General features: G+C 38.9%; 1 protein-coding gene and 1 pseudogene across 1 annotated transcript in view; one reads left to right on the top strand and one right to left on the bottom strand.

The window, feature by feature from the left end:
* Nucleotides 1–6518, bottom strand: part of ROBO2 (roundabout guidance receptor 2) — a 665634-nt gene extending 659116 nt beyond the window's left edge. Inside the window, exon 1 of the mRNA XM_069578659.1 lies at nt 5358–6518. Coding sequence (XP_069434760.1) covers nt 5358–5418 — 61 coding nt within the window. The 5' untranslated portion in view covers nt 5419–6518. The remainder of the gene's footprint in view (nt 1–5357) is intronic.
* A 1046-nt stretch (nt 6519–7564) lies between these two features.
* Nucleotides 7565–24758, top strand: part of LOC138440511 (large ribosomal subunit protein uL29 pseudogene) — a 137762-nt pseudogene continuing 120568 nt past the window's right edge.

Here is a 24758-nt window from a genome sequence, read left to right as displayed (position 1 = left end):
TAGAGGAAAGATGTGGGGATAAGAACAGGCATGGAGGCAGGATGACCATTTATCAGGCTACCCCAATAGTCCAGGTTTTGACCAGGATGATGGTAGTTGAATTAGTAAGAAACATTTGGAATCTAATCATTTGAAAAGGCAACCAACACAGTAAGGTGAATTAATGGAGGCATACAGGAATGGAGAAATAGGTGTTAGCCAAGCACAGCAGAATAGTGGTAGACTCTAGGTGGGAATGTTCACTGTACCATCTTTCAGCTTTGTTATATATTTGAAAATGCTTATATCAAAATGTTGGAGAAAAATCACAAATACACACATAAAATTGTAGGTATCAGGGTATATATTCCAAGGGGTTTACTAATAAGTTGGATATGGGCTATGAGAACAAATAAAAAATGATTTCTAGTTTTGGATCATGAAAACCTCTGTGAATGGTGATGCCATTTACTTAGCAGGAGATGACTGGAAAGAGGAGTAAATTCTGCCCTGGGCTTGAGTTTAATATATTCATTTTTAAAATTATTTTATTGAGGTATAATCACTATATACCATTATATTAGTTTCAGGTGTACAATACAATGATTTGCTTTTTGTATATACTGGGGAGTGATCAGCCCAACAAATTAGTTACCATTTGAGTTTGATATATTCTTATTAGATACCAAACAAAGATGTCATGTGGTCAGCTGGGTATGGCAAGCAATATGTTGACACTGGAGATACAAAGGTATATAGAAGAGCCAAGTTCTAGTCTCATGGAACTAATATTCTTTCATGAGAATATTGATAAGGGCATGATAATGGCAATTTGAGAAGTATCAACATAAAGGATTTAAAACGTATGTGACCAAATGAAAGATATTAAGTACTAGGTGCAAACAGAGCAAAAGAAGAAAACACTAAGGATTGAATTCTAGATTATGCCAATATTGTTCTGAGTTTAAGACAGGTTTGGGGGGTTGAATATGCTACACTTCTGGCTTCCAAGGTGGTACAGTGGTTAAGAATCCACCTATAAATGAAGGAGATGCAGGTTCAATCCCTGCATAAGGAAGATCTCCTGGAGTGGGAAATGACAACCCATTCTAGTATTCTTGCCTGAAAAATTCCATGGAGAGACGATCCTGCTGGCTCCAGTCCATGGGGGTCACAAAGAGTCACACTTGACTGAGCATGCACGTGTAAGCACACACACAGTACACTCTAAATACTATATTAAGATTTCTACTATGCTGAAACATTGTAAGAGTTTATGGAAGTTTCCCCCTAAAATATTTTTGTCATCATCCATTCATGCTTTATTCAATAATTTAAAAGAAGAAAATCATTAGCAATATCAATGTATTTGATTTAGGCTGATAGGTCTATACCTGTTGTAAGAAACATAACAACACTCCTCTTTGAAGACAAATATATAAAATAGCACTCTATAACTTTCTGCTTGAACTACTATCTGTAGACTTCTGTCTGCCAAAACTGGAAAAAGAACTACATAAGTTTGCATAAAGCTTTACAGGACAGTAAAAGAAAACTGATGTCAAGGTGGCAACTGGGTATGTCCCAAGTTAAAATACTATTAACATAAGCTCCTTTAAATGCAGATTTTCTAAACTGTTATCCAAGAAACACTATCACCTATTTTCCTCACTCTTCAAATGTTTCTATAATTCCTTCCACTGGGTCCAAAAAAGAAAAAGGAGGAGGGGAAGGAAGAAATGAAGGAGAAGGAAATGATGGAGGGAAACAGGAGGAGCAAGAGAAAGAGGAGAACTAGGAGAAGTAAGCAAAAGAAAATGTTTTCTTCTAACTCTTCATAAACCAAATTGCACAAAGAAAGTAAATAAGTATCTCTTATAGACTGCAGGAACTGTTGAAGCAGATCTTAACTGGACACAGAGTCAGACACGAAGACGCTACATATAGAAGCTTCTTTCATTACTATATATGTATCCAAATGGAAGCAATGTCCTTGGACACCCATATTTTTATTAGCAAGGATGCTGTTTTATACAGGTTGCTCAAGGATGTCATGGCTAGAATTGTTCTTTTTGTATAATCATGACCTTTTTTCCTTTGAGATACTCTTTTTTTCATGTTTTAAGAAACCCTTTTGGTTTATGGTCCACATGTTGTCTAGAATCAAAGGTTATTCAAACAAAGCCAAATCAAACGTGATATTAGTGCATAGTTGCACGAAGAAATTTCAGGTTACTTATAGGCAATTTAAGTACTGAAATGGACTACATATGGCTAGGATAATGAGCCCATTACTGAAAGAAGCACTTTAGCAAAATGCATAAACCTATATGAGATTATACATCTGCACGACACACACAGATCATCTTTATCTCCCCAAATATCACATGAGCCATTTTCATTTTAGAATAGTTAAGGACAAGAAACTATTTTTATTTTAAAAACATAATTTTCACCAGTACTCAAAAATTATCAAGTTGACACAATGTATGGAATATGGATGTAATCAAACAGTCTTGTGATGGTTCCTATTAGTTCCCTGTAAATGATTACAAAACCTTATTTCTGTATTTAAAAATACAGAAAATCTGGAGAACAAAGGCTAAACTCAATACATATTCACTTACATAACCACAAAAGAAAAATCTGCATCTGGTTAATTAATCTGTATTGAATGACAGTCTTTATTTATGTCCCAATATAAAAGTTTGTCTGTAGTCCTCAACTAACTTAATTTTTATTCTCTGTGGGTTTTTACAGACATAAGATACAGAAAAATGATAATATTTGCATATAACTTCCATGAGGATGCAAAAATCTAACATTTTTCATATACCATAAAAATGCACATATAAATAACCCACCAAGCAAATTTCAATGCAAATCTATGTATCATTTGTCACTGAATAAAATTAATTTCTGTGTCTACCACAAGGAAAGTCAGTATATCTTTGAAATGGTGCAAGCATCTCTAAATTTGAAATTCATGGGGAGAATAAGCACATGCTTCTAAGAAGGATAATAAGTAAACAGAAATCACAGAGCCCTGGAAAAGTCAGAAAGCTTAGAGATCGTACAAACCAACCCCCTCATTATACATATGAACATGCAATCCCAGTGTGCTAAAACAGCCTAGAGGGCAGTGTTGTCTACATCCCAAATTTTCAACAATCCCCATGGAGAGGCTGTCAACATTCAAGAGTAAATCAAAGGCAATCCAATGTCAAATGTATGACTCACGTACTAATTCAATAAGTGCACACAGTTTCCACTGCTTTGGACATAGTAGATGCTAAATAGAAAAACTAGTTTCACACACACAACAATTTACTATTACCTTTTCAACTCCTCCTCCCTGGGCATTTTTCACTACATTTCCATGAATTTTTGCTGCACAGTTATGGCCCCAAGACAAACTACCCCCTGTAATCTATATTATTAAGTCAGAACAAAGGTCCTAGGTATCTGTATGGGGCTGGAGGGACAAGGTGGGGGGAAGAAGGAAGGAAATAAGGGAGAGAGGAATAGGGTGGGGGCTAGGACAGTAGGGAGGGCAGGGAGGGGAGAAATGATGTCTTGCTACTGCTGTTCCAGCAAACTGGCTAATTGCATTTGTTTCATATATCTCCAAACACCCCGGTACATTAATTACATTCTGTAACACCAAGCTCTTCGGATTCCCTCTGTCACTTCCACTGAGCAATTTAATTGTATTCTTCCTAGCTACACAATGACTCAAAAAAAAAAAAAAAAACACTTGGTGATACTACTGTAGTCTAATATATAGTTTATACATGTATTTCTGATATTGAAATATATAAATTCAGGCTTTTGAGGATATATTATCCAAAAAGTTACATCAAAGTCTTCTTATGATGATAATCAAGACACCTGGGACAAATCCATAAATCTTTTAGTTCTGGTCATGTACATCTACTACTAAGGTAAATGTTTTGAAGAAAATGTCTAGTGAATGATTAGATATGATTATAGATATTATCATGGTATGATCCAAAGTGATTAATTCCTATGCATCTACAACTTAGAAGGGGAAAAAAAGGCAATGTGTCCACATGAATGCCTTGCCTACTATCGCTGGGGGGCATAGGCACTCCTGTAGTCCAGGATAGGAAACAGCCACTTGACAGTAAGCAAACTCATCTGTATTGCCTAATGTTTATAGACAGGCTTCCTTTTTGAGTCTGATACATAGCTCTCTGGACAGCAGCAGCAGCTGCCAGGAACAAAGTTAGCTTCTACAGGCGAGCAAAAATAGTCAGTGTCCCAAACAATGACTTCGTTCACCATGCAAATTCTGGAAGAAAGTTGATGTAGCAACAAGCTACTATGATGGCTCAAGCATCTGGGCCAATACACCTCAGATTTTTCATACCTATAGTCATTAAAGACCTAAAGTATGACAATCCACACAGGCAGGCAAAAAATATCATGCTCTAATCTCTTTTAGATCAATTCTGTCCAGGGATGTGAAAATTGAAGTCCCTAGAAGGTGAACACCAATTGTTCTTTTGACATTCTTCTTTGGAACAAACAGAAAAACTGCCTTAATGATTACTTCCACTCCTCATTCAAAAGAGCTACAAAAAAGGATTTTGCAATCCTCCCACAGGAAACTGACATCCTGTGAAACTATCTGAAGAAACCAAATCTGAACAAAAGACAGGAGAAGCAGAGAGAGAGAATGCTGTCTGCTTGACAGACTGACTTAACCTAGAGGGAGACACCTAGAGCACCTGTTTCAGATCCCCATTGTGTCTGCCACTGGGGACTGATTTGAGTGTTCTGAGCCCCAGGGCCAGCCCACAGCTTCTGCTTCCCCCTTCCTGGAGCCTCGCCCAGTCTTACTTTTGACAGTTTTTTCCCTATGATCTAAATCTTCATTCTGCTATCCTCCCAGGAGAACACTCATCAACACACAGGTGATAACACATTGATTCGAGTTACCTGTGTCTCAAATTCCTAACCCACTGAACCTTCATGGGGTGTCTATGACTTACTAAGAATCTCTAAACCAAAGTTCAGATAGAAGAACCAACCAACCCCAAAGGGAGAGCAAGCCTCAGACTATTAGACTGGTTAAAGAGACTGACTTTCATATTTCTTTTTTCTATCAAAACTGAGAGCCCATCATTTATTACCCAACTCTTAATTAATTAATTACAACAATAGGTGAGTCCTAACACGTTCCACTTGCAGCGGTTTAGAAACAAAAGACTTAAAACCTCTGCTCCCCCAAAGCTCCCATGCCTGGCCAAAAGGGACCGACAGATACAATGTCATTTTTATTTACAGCCCAGATCCGACTCAGAGAAATGTTTCTAGGGGGTGAGGAACAAGATAAAAGCATTTTAACTTACCATCAACCTGAACATATAAAAATCCACAGAGCAGTAGTTGTGTAAACATCAGCCGACTCATTTTGACATATTAAAAAGGATCCGGATTGCTTAAGAAACCAATCCCAGAGAGCAAAAAGTACAAAAATAAGTATCAAAAAAAGAGGTAGGTCCAAAGTTTAGACTCTTCGTAGATGCTAATTAAAGTCGAGAAGAGCAAATGGCAAGATCAGAAGCGGAGAGTGGCGAGGTGTTGAGGGGCGCACATTTGGATCCATCCAAATTAACCGAGGGCGCGTCAAAGGCTGCTGTATTTCCACACTCTGGCTTCCTAAATTCCCACGAATTCAGCCCAGCCGGAGGGGTTATTCAAGTGTGTCTAACCCGCTCTCCTCAGGCTCCATGGCAATCCAAAGCCAAGTTCTTTCTTCAGAAGTCAAGAAGATGAAGGGGGGTCGGGGAAGGGAAAAGACCTAATTCCTAGAAAGTGTTGCACAAACTTGCCAGCGCGCTGCCGAAAAAAAACATTGGCTTGCCCACTGGTTTCCTTTCCCCCGGCGTCCGTCTCGGTAGCCGCTCCACGTCCCGAGTTTTTTCACTTAACTTCCATAATAAGGATGTGTCAGAGCACCACTTTGCAGGCGGGCCGGCTTGGCCAGCCTCTCTTCCGCCACCTCGTTGCCTCCCTCCACCTCTCGCGTCTCCAAAAGAGAGGCAAAGGGAAATCGGGACGAGTCGGGTGGAGAATCCGAACTCCTACGTGGTGGGGCGGCCGGGAGAGAGGAGAGGAAGCAGCGAGGGAGGGGAGGGGCAGGGCTGGGGCTGCGGCCACCCCCCGCGGTGCCGCCTCCGAGCGCCCGCGAGCCCGGGCGGCGGCGGGCGGGAGCCGAGCGGGGCGGGTGAGTCCCGGGAGCCCAGGCGCGGGAGAGCGAGGGAGCGAGCGCGCGGTCCAGCCGCCCGTCCCCTGGTCCGGCCTCCGCTGCTCCCGCGGCCCCGCAGCAGAGCGTCCGCCTCCTCCTGCAGCTGCCGCGGGTGGAAGGACTTAGAGGAGGGAAGGCGAGGAGGCGGGAGGGGAGGGGAGGAATGAAAGCTGCTTGGAGTCTGCCCGGGGGAGGGGAGGGAGCGCGGGTGATGAGGGGGTGCTCCGAGCCTGCACCTCCACGCTCTGCCACCCGCCTGCACAGGGGGACGGCCGCCCGCTGGGCAAAAGGGCCAGGGAAAGCTGGGAAGCCCAGAGTCCTAGCGGGACGGAAATTAACAAATTCGGAGCCGAGGCCACCGGTCCACTCCTTCCCCTTCCCTGCGCCGCCCCGTCCCCACCTCCTTCCCGCCTCAGGAGGGGATAGGTGGGCTCTAGCCTCCTGCTCCTCGCCGCGTCCGGTTTAATGGGCAGGTAATTTTCTCGGTGAGTGATTTCATGGAAGCGCTTCCTAATTATTCATCCCTCCAGACTGCCGGAGATGCACGCGCTTTCTGGAAAAAGATCATCCTCCCGGACCTAGGGCGCAGCCTCATTACCGGTTAAAATCACACAAACATTCACTGTTCACCTTTTAGCAGAATGAGAAGCTGAGCGGGAGGGAAGAAAGGAAAGGTAACAATATAACCACCTTTTGGAGCGGAAAGGTTGTGTGGGGTGCTCTCTCCGTCGTTAAAAAGGCGCAAGAAAGAATCCGGGTGTGGGGCGAGTGGGGGTTGACAGAAATCTCTAGTCTCTCCTGACCTGTTTTAGCCAAGATCTACGACCCCCTGAGGAATGCCCGGGGGAGGGGGAAGGGTGATATCCCCTCTTCTGTTTGTTACTCAGTTGCTTTATGTCCCCTCAAAGATGAGTTTGACGTGGGATGGAGGGATGCTAGGGAGTTCAGCAGAAAACGCCTGGGATGGAGAGAAGAGGGGATCAGCGGGACGGGGGAGGTACCCGAAGTCCTCACCCTCCAGAGAGTAGTATCTCTGAAAGGAAATTCGGAAAATACAGCATCAGGGAAAGCTGAAAACCCAACCGAGCTAACGAAGCTCAAAAACAGTCAAATTCCAGCTCAGAGATGAGAAAATCCTGAAAATGAAGGTAGAAACCACCAACTGAATGCCATTCAGGACCGGAATGATTAAGGCAGGCCACGTTAGATCAAAGAGGCCCTAGTGTCTGCGGAGCCGCCGGTGTGGCCGTGTGGGCCGGCCCACGTGTGATCAGAGGCTCGCTGGTAAGCTGTTTGATGCTTGTTCCGATGATTACAAGGCGGGTTATACGAACTCACGCAGGTTCCCGAGGCGAGTTAAAAGCTGGATGGTGAATCTTTAGTTCCCTCTACTGGAAAACGTTAGCAAAGATTCTGTCTGTGGCCTTGTGAAGCAGTTTGAAGAAGAGCCTTTGTTTGGTGGTGCATTTTGGGTTTGCCACTCAGGTTAGCTCTCCCTTACCTATTACGGATGTGAAAGTATGTGTTCCCAAAAAAAAAAAAAAAAAAAAGACCAGTGACACTCAAGTAATTTGGAGAGTTTTTATGGCATCTCTGCATGCTTGGCAATTATGGTAATGAAATAGTCTTGCAAAAGAATAAAACAAGCCACTTTTCTTGTGAAGCATTAAGAGTAATTTCAGCACACTTTTGATATACATTATTTGGTTGCTTTTTTTAAAAAAAGTGCATTAGTGTTCTTAAGTTAAATCACTTGAATTTTCACGGTGATGATTCTGAATGTATTATTCTTTTACCTCTCTATGAAAAAAAAAAAAAAAGGGTGGGGATGGGAGAGGAAAACTAGACAAGTTAGCATGCTTTATTTTTCCCCAAAGGGCCAAGTCTAACTTAAATGATATGGTCATGGGAATCCTCAGAATTCACTGGATTAATATTTCTCTTGTCTATCGTTAATATTTCCAAATAATTGATAGCTTTGAATTTTTCATTTTAAACATTCTAACTAGATTTAAAGTCAGGAATTAAAAAGTCTACTTCATTCCTCCAAATAATGTGCCGCTGCCACCACCACCCATCCCCAATCTCTATCAGAAAGGAGTCAAATTTCCTTTCTGTTATTGTTTAGTTGCTAAGTCCAACTCTTGTGACTCCATGTACAGTAGCCTGCCAGGCTCTGTGCATGGGATTCTCCAGGCAAGAATACTGGAGTGAATTGCCATTTCCTTCTCCAGGGGATCTTCCCAACCTAGGGGTCAAATCCTTATCTCCTGCATGCCTCTCTTGCATTGCATGTGTTACCACTGAGCAACCAGGGAAGCCCATGTCAAATTTTCTTACATGGACACAACGAAAAATATTCTGAAAGTAAATTCTCCTTAATAATAAGGCAGAAATTAACAAATCATATAGACTTAAAAGCTCTTTAATTTTAACATAGATCTCAGAAAGGAAGATATTGGGCATTTCCTCTGGAACCGTTTTCTCCTGGCTATTCATTTGGAGGGCAAAAGATAGATTTAACTTCATATTGGTTAGACTCATCATCTGCAAATGCCTTAGGTAATCTATAAAATCATTCTGAGGCAGAAAGGTATATGGGGGAAGCTGCAGGAGAGTAGGTTGAAAGAGAATGTTCTCTGGGACAGAAAAGTGTTACCTCATATCTCACAGAAAGTTGTCCTTGTGTAGAGTATGAAATGACATCATACAAAGAAAAGGTTTATTTAAGAGACATTCCTTTGGTTACATTTATTTGGTATTCTAGACTAAGCATCATCATTTTTAAAGTAATTTAATGATTTGGGGAAGAGGTATGCCTTATGGCATGCAGGATCTTAGTTCACTGACCAGAAATGGAACCCCAGCTCTCTAAGTAGAAGTTCAGGTCTTAACCACTGAACTGCCAGGGAAGTTCCCCAAGTATCATTGTTTTGCGTTCACACTTTTCCTAATAAAGTGAGAAGGCACACCACTGGTTTCAATCCAGTGACATCTTTTTGTCTTTTTGCAATACACTACCTTCATTATGTAATAATGTCTGTTGCTGTTCAGTTGCTAAATCATGTCCAGCTCTTTGCAGCCCCATTGACTCTTCGCCATCTCCTGGGACTTGCTCAAACTCATGTCCATTGAGTCAGTGATGCCATCCAACCATCTCATCCTCTGTTGCCCTTTCTCCTCTTGCCCTCAATCTTATATCTGTAGCAAAGGAGTTTGGGGGTGAGGGGTCTTTGTATTGTGATTTTTCTTGAAGGTAAGTTCATAAATGATGCTTAAAAGAATACTTTTCAGTATCTTCTTTGATACAAAATGTGACCAAGGAAAACTGATGAATTGGTCATTTCTATATGAGAGACAAGAATCTCAGACCAAGTGATGGTTCAAGATTATGACCAAAACTCACACACGCTACAGACAAAAATGTCATATGCACTAAAATAAGTCCAAAAGGAACAGAGTCATCACCTTCTGGAAAGTTTGATAAGACCTGTATTAGACAAAAGTTTACATTCCTATTAGGGCTTCCTGATAGCTCAGTTGGTAAAGAATCCGCCTGGGGAAGGGATAGGCTACCCACTCCAATATTCTTGGGCTTCCCTTGTGGCTCAGTTGGTAAAGAATCCACCTGTAGTGCAGGAGACCTGGGTTCAATCCCTGGGTTGGGAAGATCCCCCTGGAGAAGGGAAAGGCTACCCACTCTAGTATTCTGGCCTAGAGAATCCCATGAACTGTATAGTCCATGGGGTCACAAAGAGTTGGACAGCAACTTTCACTTTTACATTTCTATTAAATTTAACACATTTTTAGTGAGCACTGTATATGGAACAAATGAATAACTCACTGTTTTTCTGAAAGGAAAATTTTTAAAACCTAAACTTTATAGTAGATGTTGGAAATTCAATTTTAGCAGTGTTTTAGATTTTAAAAAAAATTAGGTTTTCATTATGACAAAGCCAGAAATAGCTTAGAACAGTGAAGCACCCCACCACCAAATTAGAAGGTTTAAGATACAGAATTTTAAATGGGTACTTGGCTTCAATATATTTCCAAATATCAATTGTTTTTTCTCTTTTTTATTCTCTAAACAAGCAGCTGAATGGAGAAATGTATGTGGAAATCTAGGCTCCTTTTATGTAAAACTTGGAATCATATTATTAGTTGCTCAAAATGTGCTTGCCATATAAAGATACATTTTAATACATCTAAAGAAATCTATGGGTCATTTCCTGGTGGCTCAGACAGTAAGAGACTGAAATGAACCCTAATTGGAGTAAAGTGATCAAATGGACTTGTGATTGCATTTTTGAGTTGGCATTCCTAGAGAACCATAAAATACTCATCTGAAGGAAATCTGCATAGTATAAGATATAAAATATTAAATATTTGTTTTCCATATGTATCTGTTTATTTGTTCCATAAATATTTGTTTTCTAGAGTCCCAAAGGATGTGGTATAATTTGAAAAACCCCAAACTATTTTTTTTACTCTTTCCAACATGCCCTCATTATAGTTGAAAGTTTGTATACATAGTCAAATTGATCCATGCTAATAATTCCAACATCTACTGCAATGTGGTAAGCACTTGCTATAACTTGCCAGGAATCGTTCTAGTTTTTAAACATTCATTAAATCATTTAAGGCCTATGAGAACCTTATGTGGTCATTACTCCCATTGGACAAATGAGCAAACTGTACGTTGAAATTTTGATATCCAACCCAAATTAATAAAAAGGGCAATCTTCCTTTGAATCCTGATCTCTATAAAATCTATGCTCCTAAGCATTTTTAAAACATCTTCCACACTGCAAAAACATTGTAACACTTGAATAAATTGCTTTGATTAATTTAAGATTGGGTACACTAAACAAACAGAAATACATAATCAACTTTTGTTTCCAAAATTGAAGAATCCTTTTACAGCCAAAAGACCATTCCTTATCAGTTCAGTTTGAAATTTTTCTTTGTATGATAAGATTGTCTTAGCATACTATGCAGAAACACCACGTTTTCATGAAATGTATAGGCTACTATCTACAAAAGGACACAGGACAATTAAAATAAGTGAAGCATTAAAAATCCAGACCAGAGAAGAATGATTCATTTGCTCTTATGTTTTTTATTCTTTTTATTACACTCCAGCTCGTTTCAAAATGATTTGAAGGAGCCAAGATAAATTGCATATTGTTCTTCTGAAATATGTTCTAAGTATCCTGTTTCAATCAATTCATTTTCAATATTCACTCATACTTCACTGTGTGTAATCAGTCTGCCTCTCTGTGTATCTATCCATGATTAGTACTTTTACCACATGACATGGAGCTTTTAAAAATATTCCACTTTTAGAGATATGAGATTTAAATGACTAAAATGTAGCAATATTTCACAAAAGCAAAATATTTTCTACCAAATACCATCATTTGTCATCAGGAAGAATTTATCTTGTTTTAGAATTAAAATCAATGTGGAAAATCATTTTCTATCTTGATTGAAAACTTTAGTGATGCTTTTAAACACTACCTAGCTCTTGATCAAATAAAATACTAGCAAATGAAGCAACTGACAAACAACTAATCTCAAAAATATACAAGCAATTTATGCAGCTCAATTCCAGAAAAATAAACGACCCAATCAAAAAATGGGCCAAAGAACTAAATAGACATTTCTCCAAAGAAGACATACGAATGGCTAACAAACACATGAAAAGATGCTCAACATCACTCATTATCAGAGAAATGCAAATCAAAACCACAATGAGGTACCACTTCACACCAGTCAGAATGTCTGCGATCCAAAAATCTGCAAGCAATAAATGCTGGAGGGGGTGTGGAGAAAAGGGAACCCTCCTACACTGTTGGTGGGAATGCAAACTAGTACAGCCACTATGGAGAACAGTGTGGAGATTCCTTAAAAAATTGCAAATAGAACTACCTTATGACCCAGCAATCCCACTGCTGGGCATACACACCAAGGAAACCAGAATGGAAAGAGACACATGTACCCCAATGTTCATCACAGCACTGTTTATAATAGCCAGGACATGGAAACAACCTAGATGTCCATCAGCAGATGAATGGATAAGAAAGCTGTGGTACATATACACAATGGAGTATTACTCAGCCGTTAAAAAGAATTCATTTGAATCAGTTCTGATGAGATGGATGAAACTGGAGCCTATTATACAGAGTGAAGTAAGCCAGAAAGAAAAACACCAATACAGTATACTAACACATATATATGGAATTTAGGAAGATGACAGTGACGACCCTGTATGCAAGACAGGAAAAAAGACACAGATGTGTATAATGGACTTTTGGACTCAGAGGGAGAGGGAGAGGGTGGGATGATTTGGGAGAATGGCATTCTAACATGTATACTATCATGTAAGAACTGAATCGCCAGTCTATGTCTGACGCAGGATACAGCATGCTTGGGGCTGGTGCATGGGGATGACCCAGAGAGATGTTATGGGGAGGGAGGTTGGAGGGGGGTTCATGTTTGGGAACGCATGTAAGAATTAAAGATTTTAAAATTTAAAAAATAAAAAACTAAATTAATTAATTAATTAATTAAAAAATAAAAAAATTAAAGAAAAGAAAGTAATAAATAATATCAAAACATAATTTCTCTAAGTATGTATACCTTAAAACTTAGAATTTTGAAAACACACAATGGCACGGTGGTAAAGAGTCCACCTGGCAGTGTGTGAGATGCAGGAGACACAAGTTCAGTACCTGGGTCAGGAAGATGCCCTGGAGAAGGATATGGCAACTCACTCCAGTGTTCTTGCCTGGGAAATCACATGGACAGAGTAGCCTGGTGGGCTACACTGCATGGGCTTGCAAAGATTCGGACACAACTGAGCACCTGAGCACAGAGGTGTGTTAGAGCCCACTGATGAAGTTTTATCTCCTTAATGTCAGTAGACCTCATTCTGAGGTTGTTCATTTCCCTCTCCCTCTGTATAAGTAGTCTATGAAATCACAACCTGGGCCATACATTTAAAAGTAGCTCTCTGATGGGGGAGATAACCGCTAATCTAGATGAGGAACGTGTTTTTAAAATAAGCAAAACTGTCAATCTCACAAAGTTGTAAATTATTTACAGGTGACCCTCTATCTTTGTGGCCTCTGACTGTGACAGGCTAGGCTTCTTATCCCTACATAGTCTTTTTCCGCTCCTTATTTTATCATCTCTATTTAAAGGGCTCAAGTGCTAATTTTAGTATATAGTCTAATTTCAGTGATGTCAAATAATACACTTTTTGCTATTTTTACACCACATCACAAACGCAAGAAAATCCCTTTGATTTTTTGCCAAATTATTTCAAGTCCATCTGCTCCAATCTGGGCTTTTTGTATAATTGAATTTTAGCATCACATAACTGTAATCCTAATAAGGTGGGTTTTTTTTTTAATCCAAAACAGAATTTTTGTTGTTCTTAAGAATAAAGAATTGTCAAAGATTTAGGAAAATATTCATCATACCTACAGTTCCCAAATTTTTAGTTATATTGGCTCACTGAGTTGTCTTTTAGACTATTTTCTAATGAATTGTTCAAATTCAAAAGAAGTTGCTTATTGTCTCTTACAGTAATATCCTGGAATTAATCCAAGGGCGCGTGTAATCCAATTGAACTGCATAAGGTTCTGTCATACAGAAGAACTAATCTGTTTGGGAGCAGATTCTGATTTTCTTCCAATATCCAAATTATCTTATATCTGCCTGAAAAAATAACTTCTGACCACCTATAGAGTTCTTGAAGCCCTTTTACAACAAACACTGTATTTTTAGTTATTCAATACCATCAGGGAGTGTAGGTAATATAATTTTACTTAAAAAAAAATGAGAGATGTAAGACACATTGTCTTACTAAAGTGAAATATCTGGAAAAATCGTCATGGTCCAAATTTAGAAATAAACCTACAAATGAAGGAATAATATGACATATAAAGTATAATATCATATAAGAAATGAATCGCCAGTCCAGGTTCAATGCAGGATTCAGGATACTTGGGGATGGTGCACTGGGATGACCCAGAGGGACGATATAGGGAGGGAGGTGGGAGGGAGGTTCAGGATGGGGAACACGTGTACACCTGTGGCGGATTCATGTTGATATATGGCAAAACCAATACAATATTGTAAAGTAACTGGCCTCCAATTAAAATAAATAAATTTGAATTTTAAAAAAAAATACTTCATATCAAAGTATTTCAATTTAGATGAAAATTCTCCAAAGCAGTTTCTACTGATTAATCATTTACTAAAAAGCAAGATAGATGTAAGTGATTTTTGTTTTCTGAGTAATTTTGCCTTTTCTATTATATACTAATACTGATGTAAATGATCCAAAAATCAAATCTTTAAGATTGAAAAATGCTACCGTAGTTTTTGATAATTTCATACAAACGGTATGGTCCTCATATCACATTGGCTTGTTTCAATTTTTAATGTATCTTATTTTCATTGACTAGTTCTTTATACTGAGTAGGAATATATAATTTTAATAAGTTTACATTGTATCTAAGATATATTGAGTAACTAAAAAATAACAAAATAATTTTTAGCAATAAGAGAAATGTTACACCAAATTTCTGTTCTTTAATTTTTCATTTTTCAAAGACCACTTATCTACAGTCCTTCCCTTCAGCAATTGGGTAAACATGGCAGTCTGAGGCACTGATTGGTATAGACAGGCTCAATGAAAATTATATAGTATGATGAGCGCTGAGGGTTACTTTTTAGCTTTTCTCTACATCAGCCTTAAATCAAGTTATTACTTGGCTATTATTTTGTTTCTCACTTCTCTACTTCCCACCAAAAACACACATTAAAAATACATTCTGTCACAAAGCTGGAACAACATTTATAGGGATATTGGTAGTCTGTTTTCCAGCTTTGGTTCTGAATCATGTTTAATTATCAAAGAAGATACAAAAATAGTTTATGTTAATATTTCCAGAGATTTTTGCAATATTGTTATGTAAACCTTTCACTCATCATGGGGAAATATTGGCCTTCTCCAGTCTGACTGTGGAGTAGCATTTCTATTCCATTATCCTTGGGAGAAGAAGGAATCATGACTGAGCACCTGATTGGGGAGGTTTTAGAGCATGCTGGCTTAGAGCTCTGGAACAAGTAGATCTAGATTCTGACCTTGGTTACCCAACTTACAGTGTGATCTTAACAATCATCTCAGCCATAAAATAGAGATTAAAATAGTGCCTACTCAGAAGGGTGTATGAATGATGGTTTTAAAGAAGTTGGTACAGTGTACATCTTAACTAGTTTCCAACACTTATGGTGCTGGAATGTACTATTGAATCTCCATCATGGTGGCAGAGAGGGTGCTGTATGTTAACCTAGAATCATTTTCTTTTCTTCTTCCACGAAGAGTTTGATTAAACTTTCCAGCTCTCTTGTAAGTAGATATCATGTAACTCAGATGCAGCCAATGAAATGCAAGCACATCTGGGACTGGCCTCTAATATTCCTCCTGTGCCACCCCAGACACTCTTTTCAGTCATTCATTGGATGGCCAAACCCTGTGGAAAATACCAACCCACCTGTTGGGATAAATGGATCCCGGAATATGTATGTAGAATGATCATACTCTCTCTGAAATGCTTTGCACACTGAGTTGAACAATAAATAACTTATTATTAAAGTTACTAAAGTATTGAAGTATATATATTCTTTGTCTTAGCACTAAAACTATTCTGAAAAATATATTCAGCTACTTTGAATATAACCTAAAGTTTAAATGGAAATGTGGTGTTTATTTTCTAACTTTTAGAAACTGTGGCAAGCACTGCAAGAAGCCTTTTATATTGACTGTCATTTAATTATCACAAAGTATATAAGGGTGATATTATTTTAAGCCCCTCAGTTCAGAGTAATGAAAACTCACATTGATGAAAAGTATGAAAACATCATTTTTGAAGCTGAGCCTCATATTCCAGTTTAACAAAGCCGCTGGTATCACCCAAGATAGACTAGGTTTCCCTATGGTAAAGTTTCTCAATCTTTTTTGCTGTTTATTTCCTAAGACGCATTTTCAGGTATGTTTTGGTCCTAGTCAGCTCCGCATGGAATTTAATAAAATATGCCATGCTTATGTTTATACACTATATGCGTGTGTATGTATGTGAAAGTGGAAGTATTAATCGCTCAGTCATGTCCAACTCTTTGTGACCCCATGGACTATAGCCCAGCAAACTCCTCTGTCCATGGGATTCTTCGAGCAAGAATACTGGCGTGGGTAGCCATTCCCTTCTCCAGGGGATCTTCCTGATCCAGGGATCAAACCCAAGTCTCCCGCATTGCAGGCATATTCTTTACCTTCTGAGCCAGCAGGGAAGCTCTATGTATGTATGTACTTTGTGCATTAAAACAATAAAATTTTGTTTGCCCCCCCCCAACCAAAACCAGTTTCACTCACTGTCATTGAGGATGCATATTCTACAAATGCAAACAAATCCCAAGTCTTAAGCAACAAGTGTTATTTCCTGATATATTATGAGTCTATTGGAGACTTTGCTCTCCATCATCCTCATTCTAGGATCTAGGTTGCTGGAGCACTCACTATCTGAACAAATGGAAAGGCAGAATATGGCTGTTAAATTCCTCGGCTGAAAAAAAATTACTCAATTACTTATATCTAGTTGCCAAAGCAAGATACCACATCCACCACACTCCCTGCTCATGGATCGGAAGAAGCTGGAAATATTCGTTGATGAGCTCTGTTTACCATCCCACATATCTACCACCTGCAGACTTCCTTGCTTTTGGGAGGAATTAAATTCATTATGACAATATAGGTTATTGCAAGTATTATTGTATGTTTCGGAGAAGGCAGTGGCACCCCACTCCAGTACTCTTGCCTGGAAAATCCCATGGACAGAGAAGCTTGGTAGGTTGCAGTCCATGGGGTCACTGAGAGTTGGACATGACTCAGTGACTTCACTTTCACTTTTCTCATTCTATGTTTGGGTACTGGGTTGAGTTGTGTCTGCCTAGAACCTCAGAATATGTCCTTGTTTCGAAACAGGGTCTTTGCAAATTTAATCAAGCTAATATGATTTCATACAGCATTAGAATGGGTCCTAATCCAATGACTAGTGTCCTTAAAAGATGAGGGAAACTTGAAGACAGACATAGGAGAAGATATAGCTTTGTGAAGATGAAGGTAGAGACGAGTTATACTGCTCTACACCAAGGAATGCCTGGAGCCACCAGACTTTGAAGAAGTCTAGAGCCTTCAGAGCATGGATCTGATTTCCTAGGCTCAGGAACTGTAAGAAAATAAATTTCTGTTGTGTAAGCCATCAAGTTTCTGGTACTTGTTATTGTAGCCCTAAGAAATTAATATAGTCATTATAATTTTAATAAATTCAAAATGAGAAAATAACTTTGTATTTATTAAAAACCAAGTAGATGAATGACAGATTAGTAGAAATCTTGGGAAATAATAGTAATACTCATTCTGCTGCTGCTGCTGCTAAGTCTCTGCAGTCGTGTCCGACTCTGTGTGACCCCATAGACGGCAGCCCACCAGGCTCCCCCGTCCCTGGGATTCTCCAGGCAAGAATACTGGAGTGGGTTGCCATTTCCTTCTCCAATTCATGAAGGTGAAAAGTGAAAGTGAGGTTGCTCAGTCGTGTCCGACTGTTTGCGACCCTGTGGGTTGCAGCCTACCAGGCTCCCCCGTCCATGGGATTTTCCAGGCAAGAGTACTGGAGTGGGGTGCCATTGCCTTCTCCGAATACTCATTCTAAATCTACTTAAATCAACAGTTTGCCATATATGTGTGTGTATATATATATGTGTATATATATATATATTTACTCAAATAGACACGTGTATCTAACACAGAGACTAAAGAGAGAGAAATATTTTAATTTAAAAGTTTACTTCAAATGATTCATTTCAGAATTTCAGATTTGAATGGTAACTGTAAGATCATCTATCATAATCTCATCATATATCTCAAGGATAGAAAGCCACTTTAAATTAATAATAGATACCTTATCTTACTCATAAATTATTTTTTAATTATATTAATTTAAGTAAGAATTTTAGAATTTAGGTATTATCTTTTGTTAATTGTTATTACAACTACCAGGGATTTATGATTTTAATTATATACATATTAGCCCATTAAAAAATACTTAAATAGTTGAAATCAATCAAAATTTAAAATAACCATAAAAATGTTCAAAGAAATATTAAATAGCTATAGTCTCTATGTAGAAACATTAGATAAAAATATTTGGTCCTGGTTTTATTGATGGTTATTACAGAATGCCTCTTGTAAAATGTATCAAAGGTTATCCTAGAACCAGATTTATACAACTGCTCATGGCAGTAAATAGAAGACTTAAGTTGTTTCCTCTGTTGATTTATTTGATGTGCTCTTACAGGGAAGGCTTAACTCTCATCTTTTTACAGCTTCTCTGTTTTAAAATAAAGAATAAATCAAATCTCATTTTTTGTGTGTCACTAGTCCATTTCCCGCATTAGTTTTCTTCTATATACATTTTTTTGTTTGTTTTTTAGATCCAAGAAACAAAATATTGTCTAAAACTTAGAAAACCCTCCAGATTATGAAACAAAATTTTTGGCAATTTTTTCATTTGTGCTTGAGCCCCAACAGAAGCCGGGCAATCACCATAATCGGTAATAAGTAGCAACACACACACACACAAACATGCTTACACACACAGATGCTGGGCCTCTTACATCAAGTTGAAGGAACACAATCTCATCAGTGTACTAACTTTCAGTAAAACAATATCCATAACAAAGATTGAAACAGATTACGTGCTATATTCATAAAGAGAAACATCCATGATATCAAGACCAGTATCTGAACCAAATTCACAGACATGTTATTAATCAGTAATACTTTGCACTATGCTCACTCCTATGTATTGCACCAAAACCTCAGTGTGAAAGGGGGTACTAGAAAGAAAAAGCAAAAGTGAAAGTCACTCAGTAATGTCCGCAATTGAGTTGCTACCCCATGGCCTATACAGTTCATGGAATTCTCCAGGCCAGAATGCTGGAGTGGGTAGCTTCTCACATCTCTAGGGGATCTTCCCAACCCAGGGATGGAACCTAGGTCTCCCACATTGCAGGCAGATTCTTTAGGAGCTGAGCCACCAAGGAAGCCCAAGAATACTGAAGTAGGTACCCTTTCCCTTCTCCCTGACCCAGCAATTGAACTGGGATCTCCTGCATTGCAGGCAGATTCTTTACCACCTGAGCTAAGAGGGAAGCCCAGAAAGAAAAAAGAAATTATCAAATACAAACACCAAAATAAGAAAACAGAGCAGTTAGATATTAGAAGAGTTTGAAAGGGAAGAAATCACAAATATCAAATCCCATGGATGGTAGCATGGAGCCAGAGTTACAGGTAAGAAGCCTCAGATATATAGAATCACAATAAAGTAGATAAGAAATGTCAGATGGCTTTGTAAAGTTCTTGGAGAACTTAGATCAGAGACAAAGAAAAGACTGTTCATTATAAACAACAAAAATTAAGACTCTTGAGACGTAAAGTAACTTGGCTAAAAGAGTACAAAATTAAATAAAAGTGCTGAAACCTGATTGACATCAGAGTCCACTTCATTTCTACTGAACTGCGGTAACTCATTTAATGTCACTCATTGCTTTCTGGCTATAGAGAGGGTGTGCCAAACACTTTTCTCTTGAGGAAGCATTGGCAATTAGTGAACTAGGGGGATTTCAAGAGTAGTTCCTTGTTTATTTGCCTCAATCAGTTATGAAAAGCAGTAAGGAAATGAAATAAAAGCAAAGGAAAACAAAGATGGGAGAAAAGCAGAAGGGTGAGAAAGGACAGAAGAAAAAAAAAAGGACAGAGGAGCTTTTGATAAACAGAAAAACAACAGCTAGAGAAAGCTGTGTGATTTGATATTCTCTGGGCTTCTAATTTTGCTTTGCAGCTCTTATCAAATATTCTTTCTGATTTCTTTCTACCCACTTGACATTTGTCTTCAAAGAAAACTGGGATGCAGCCTCAGTTCACACCGTAGAACTCTGGTGCCAGCTTAGCTGTAATGTTTCCCTCCAATTAAATAGGCAAAGTGGGTTAGAGAGTACTGGCTGACGAACACTCTTCTAGAGTTCTGAATTTGACCCTGCTTGGTACTTAAGCTAGCACTGAAAGCTCTGCTAACTGCTGTAGTTTAATAAAGTACCATGCCGTCATAAACATGACAAAGACTGTTTTTAGCAATCTTTCATATGACCTTGAAAGAGTTAAAGCAACTTAGCCAGTGCATGTAGCAATTTCCTGCTCACAATCTCTTTTGTCCAATGTATTTTAAAGTGAAGTATCATTGTTTTACAATGTTGTGTTACTTTCTGCTGTACAGCAAAGTGAATAAGCTATATGTATCCATAAGCTATATGTATACATATATTGTCTGCTTCTTGAGCCTCCTGCCCACCCTCACCCCCTCATCCACCCATCTAGGTCATCACAGAGCAAGCTGAGTTCCCTGTGCTATACCGCAGGTTCCCACTAGCTATTTTGCACAACTGCTGCTGCTAAGTCGCTTCAGTCATATCCGAGCCTGTGCGACCCCATAGACAGCAGCCCACCAGGCTCCCCCATCCCTGGGATTCTCCAGGCAAGAATACTGGAGTGGGCTGCCATTTCCTTCTCCAATGCATGAAAGTGAAAAGTGAAAGTGAAGTCGCTCAGTCGTCTCCGACTCTTAGCGACCCCATGGACTGCAGCCTTCCAGGCTCCTCTGTCCATGGGATTTTCCAGGCAAGAAGAGTACTGGAGTGGGGTGCCATTGCCTTCTCCAGTTTTGCACAAAGTAGTGTTTAAATGTCGATCCCAATCTCCCAATACATCCCATCCCCCTCCACGCCCCAATGATGTAAGTTGATAGAGCCACTACAAAGAGTATGCAGTTTCCTTAAAAAATAAAAAATAGAACTACCATATGACCCAGATTCCCCTGGAGAAAGAAACACAATCCATTCCAATATTCTTGCCTGAAAAATCCCATGGACAGAGGAGCCTGGTGGGCTACAGTCCATGGGGTCACACAGAGTCGGACACAAAGGAGCAACTGAGCATGACCCAGCAATCCCACTACTGGGCACGTACCCTGAGAAAATCATAATTCAAAAAGACACATGTACCCCAGTGTCCACTGCAGCACTATTTACAATAACCAGGACGTGGAAGCAACCCAACTATCCATCTATAGATGAATGGATAAAAATGTGTTACATATATACAATGGAATATTATTCAGCAATAAAAAGGAATGAAACCGCTTTTGCTGCTATATATGCTCTCATGGTATACAGCAGCAAAAGTGATTTTGTTTCTTTTTTTATAGCTGAATAATATTCCATTGTGTATATGCTCTCTAGGATATCCAAACAAGAAATGTCTGTGTATGCTTTTGCATGAGCTTTGGAAGCAATGTTGAGCAATTTAGTATTAGCCCTTCTAACAGACACTGTGCCAGCCTCCTGGAGATGTCCCTTTTTGAGTACTTGGTCCATCAGCCTGACAAGAGACCTAACTGCATTAGGGACTTAGGGGGGATTCTTCCTACCTGTTTCCCTTAGGCTGAGATTTGTTTTTGAAATACGATGTTTTCATCACTATTGTCATTAAAAGACATAAAGAGATTTGTTAACATTATTTTTTGTCAGACTTCTATATTAATTTTCCTTAAAATAGTATTGCTTCAACTGAGAAATACAATTATATTTTGCCTTATCTCCAGAAGTGCTTTTAAATTAGAATCGATGTTTGAGCTACATGACTTTTCACTGCTGATATAATTTGCTTTTTTATTTAAATGTTTGATAAGTAGAGCATGACTCTATTCTTCTAGTTATAAATCCATTAACTTCTCCCTTAAAAAGCTGTTGCTTTATGCTAGTAACTTTTGCATGAAGACCAACCCCAAAATATATCAGCTTAGTCAAAATGCCCACACCTATTTCTTGATAGTTCTCTTAGATGTCACAAGGTACACTAATTGAAATAAAGACGATTGGAGGAAAAAAGGATTTATTTATTCTATTCACTCGACAAAAATTTTTTGAGTGCTGTTATATGCCAGCCTAAAACAGGAATGTCTGTCTCATAAACACACATTGCCTTTCTGGATTTTAGTTCCTTCATCTGTAAAATGAAAGAGTTGGATGAGTAACTTCTAAAGACTAGTCCTGCTAGGAGCAGACATTCTATCACTTACTTTGCTCATGCAGAAAGCATGGGTTTCAGCTCTTGTAGCAATAATCAGAACTGAGTCCTTTGTAAAAGATAAAGAATCATTGCCTCAAGTTTCAGATTCTGTGACACAAAGTCACTCTGAAAGCTGTGATATGAAGTGGTGTTTATTTTGATAGTCTTTCTTTGGCACACCTGGTCTAATCCATCATGCTTGTATTTATGTGAAGGTGTTAGGATGTTAGCAGTTGTTCTTCAGGGTCAAGTGTAGCCTGGAAAACTATGGCCATTCCTTGTAGCTGGTTTATTTCTGTTATATTACATATGTATAAAGTACCTGCCTTATGCTAATAGTACCACCTATTGAAATAATAAAAGGAGACTAGAATATCTGATAAAACACAGTTTATAATGATACAGATATGGTATCATAAAGATCAAAGTTTATTCCTGGATGTGAAGTGGTCTGAAGTGATCTCATGAAGTTTTATTATTAAAAATATATTGGACTGAAGGAAACTGCAGCAGGTTTTCATGATTGAAACAAAAGGCAGAGATTTAAAATCAAGCACACAAGACTCACACAGTTACAGAATGAACTTACGGTTGCTGCCGGGAAAGCACAGTTAGGAAGTTTGGGATGGACATGTACACATTGCTATATTTTAAATGGATAAGCAGCAAGGACCTACTGTATAACACAGGTAACTCTGCTCAATGTTGTATGGCAGCCTGGATGGGAGGGAAGTTTGGGGAAGAATGGATACACATATACGCATGGATGAGTCCCTTCGCTGTTCTGAAACTATCATAACATTGTTAATTGGCCATACCCCAATACAAAATAAAAACTTTAAACTACCCCTGCTGCTGCTGCTGCTGCTAAGTCACTTCAGTCGTGTCCGACTCTGTGCGACCCCACGGACAGCAGCCCACCAGGCTCCCCCGTCCCTGGGATTCTCTAGGCAAGAGTACTGGAGTGGGTTGCCATTTCCTTCTCCTACACACAAAGAAATAAAACTAAATAGAATAATAAATAAATAAAAAAGAGCATAAGACTTTTTAAAGTCATTTGGCTGTTGCTGCTCAGTCCCTTGTCATGTCCAGCTCTTTGCGACCCTATAGACCCTGGCCCGCCAGGCTCCTCTGTCCATGGGATTCTCCAGGCAAGAATAGTGGAGTGGGTTGCCATGCCCTCCTCTAGGGGATCTTCCCAACCCGGGGACTGAACTCTCATCTCTTATGTCTCTTCTTTACTGCTGAGCCACCAGGGAAGCCCAAAAGTAATTTGGATAGGTTCCTATGATGAACATTAGTTTAGACCACTGATTTGAAGGCGGTTGAGGCAACCCAGTAATGGCATTTTTTTTTCCATTTTATCACTATTATTTTTTAAAATCTTCTGCCCCATTCACTCTTGTCTATTATTAAACAAGAAAATAATTGTTTTTTATGGTTTTTTTTTTTGCTTTTTAAAAAGGTTATTTATTTTTTAATTAAAGGTTAATTGCTTTACAGAATTTTGTTTTCTGTCAAACCTCAACGTGAAAATAAATAAATGGAAACCTTGAGGTGCTCGTGGTAGAATTGTGTCTGCCTGTAGATAGTGTTGAGGCTCTTTCCTCATCAGATACCTCTTAAACAATAAAATTGTGTAAAGCATTGAACTAAAAGCAGCAACAAGGAAAAGGCCTCTCAAGGAGGAAGGCAGAGATTTATGTGGGCATCTTCAGTAAGTGTTGCAGGGATTTCCACATGTCAATCTCCAAACACCAAGACTGCAATACTTTCCATTAGCACCCCACCAGCCCAAGCTAAGACCCCCTCAACACAAATGATACCACCCAGGAGATGTTTTTCCTAAGAGAGCTCTAAAGACTTTTGAGGTTGTTTGCATTTCAAAAGAAATTCACTTAAATCATGAATCTTTTGTCTAACCTTATGTCATCCCCTTTTATGTTCAGTTGGGAGTAATTCATGTATTCTTTCAGAAACTTCTGTTAGTTATCATGTTAACTAAATTTCCAAGTCACTGCAGGACATTACTTTGATTTTGCCCTCAGCAACAAATTTATATTTGAATTTGTTACACCAGGCAAACTGGAAAGCTTCCACAAATTTAATGATTGAAGTAACTTGGGACATGTTTGATTATCTTTTGTTTTCAAGGCACAACATGGTAACAGAATCCTAAGAAGAAAGAAAACAATTTTGGAGGAGTCTTATGAGCTGATGGTAGGTTTAAATAGTCATTTGTAAAGTTCA

Source organism: Ovis canadensis, chromosome 1 (assembly GCF_042477335.2).
Source record: "Ovis canadensis isolate MfBH-ARS-UI-01 breed Bighorn chromosome 1, ARS-UI_OviCan_v2, whole genome shotgun sequence".
Taxonomy (NCBI): domain Eukaryota; kingdom Metazoa; phylum Chordata; class Mammalia; order Artiodactyla; family Bovidae; genus Ovis; species Ovis canadensis.
Note: the sequence above shows the minus strand (reverse complement) of the source record. Positions and strands in the feature narration are given on the sequence as shown.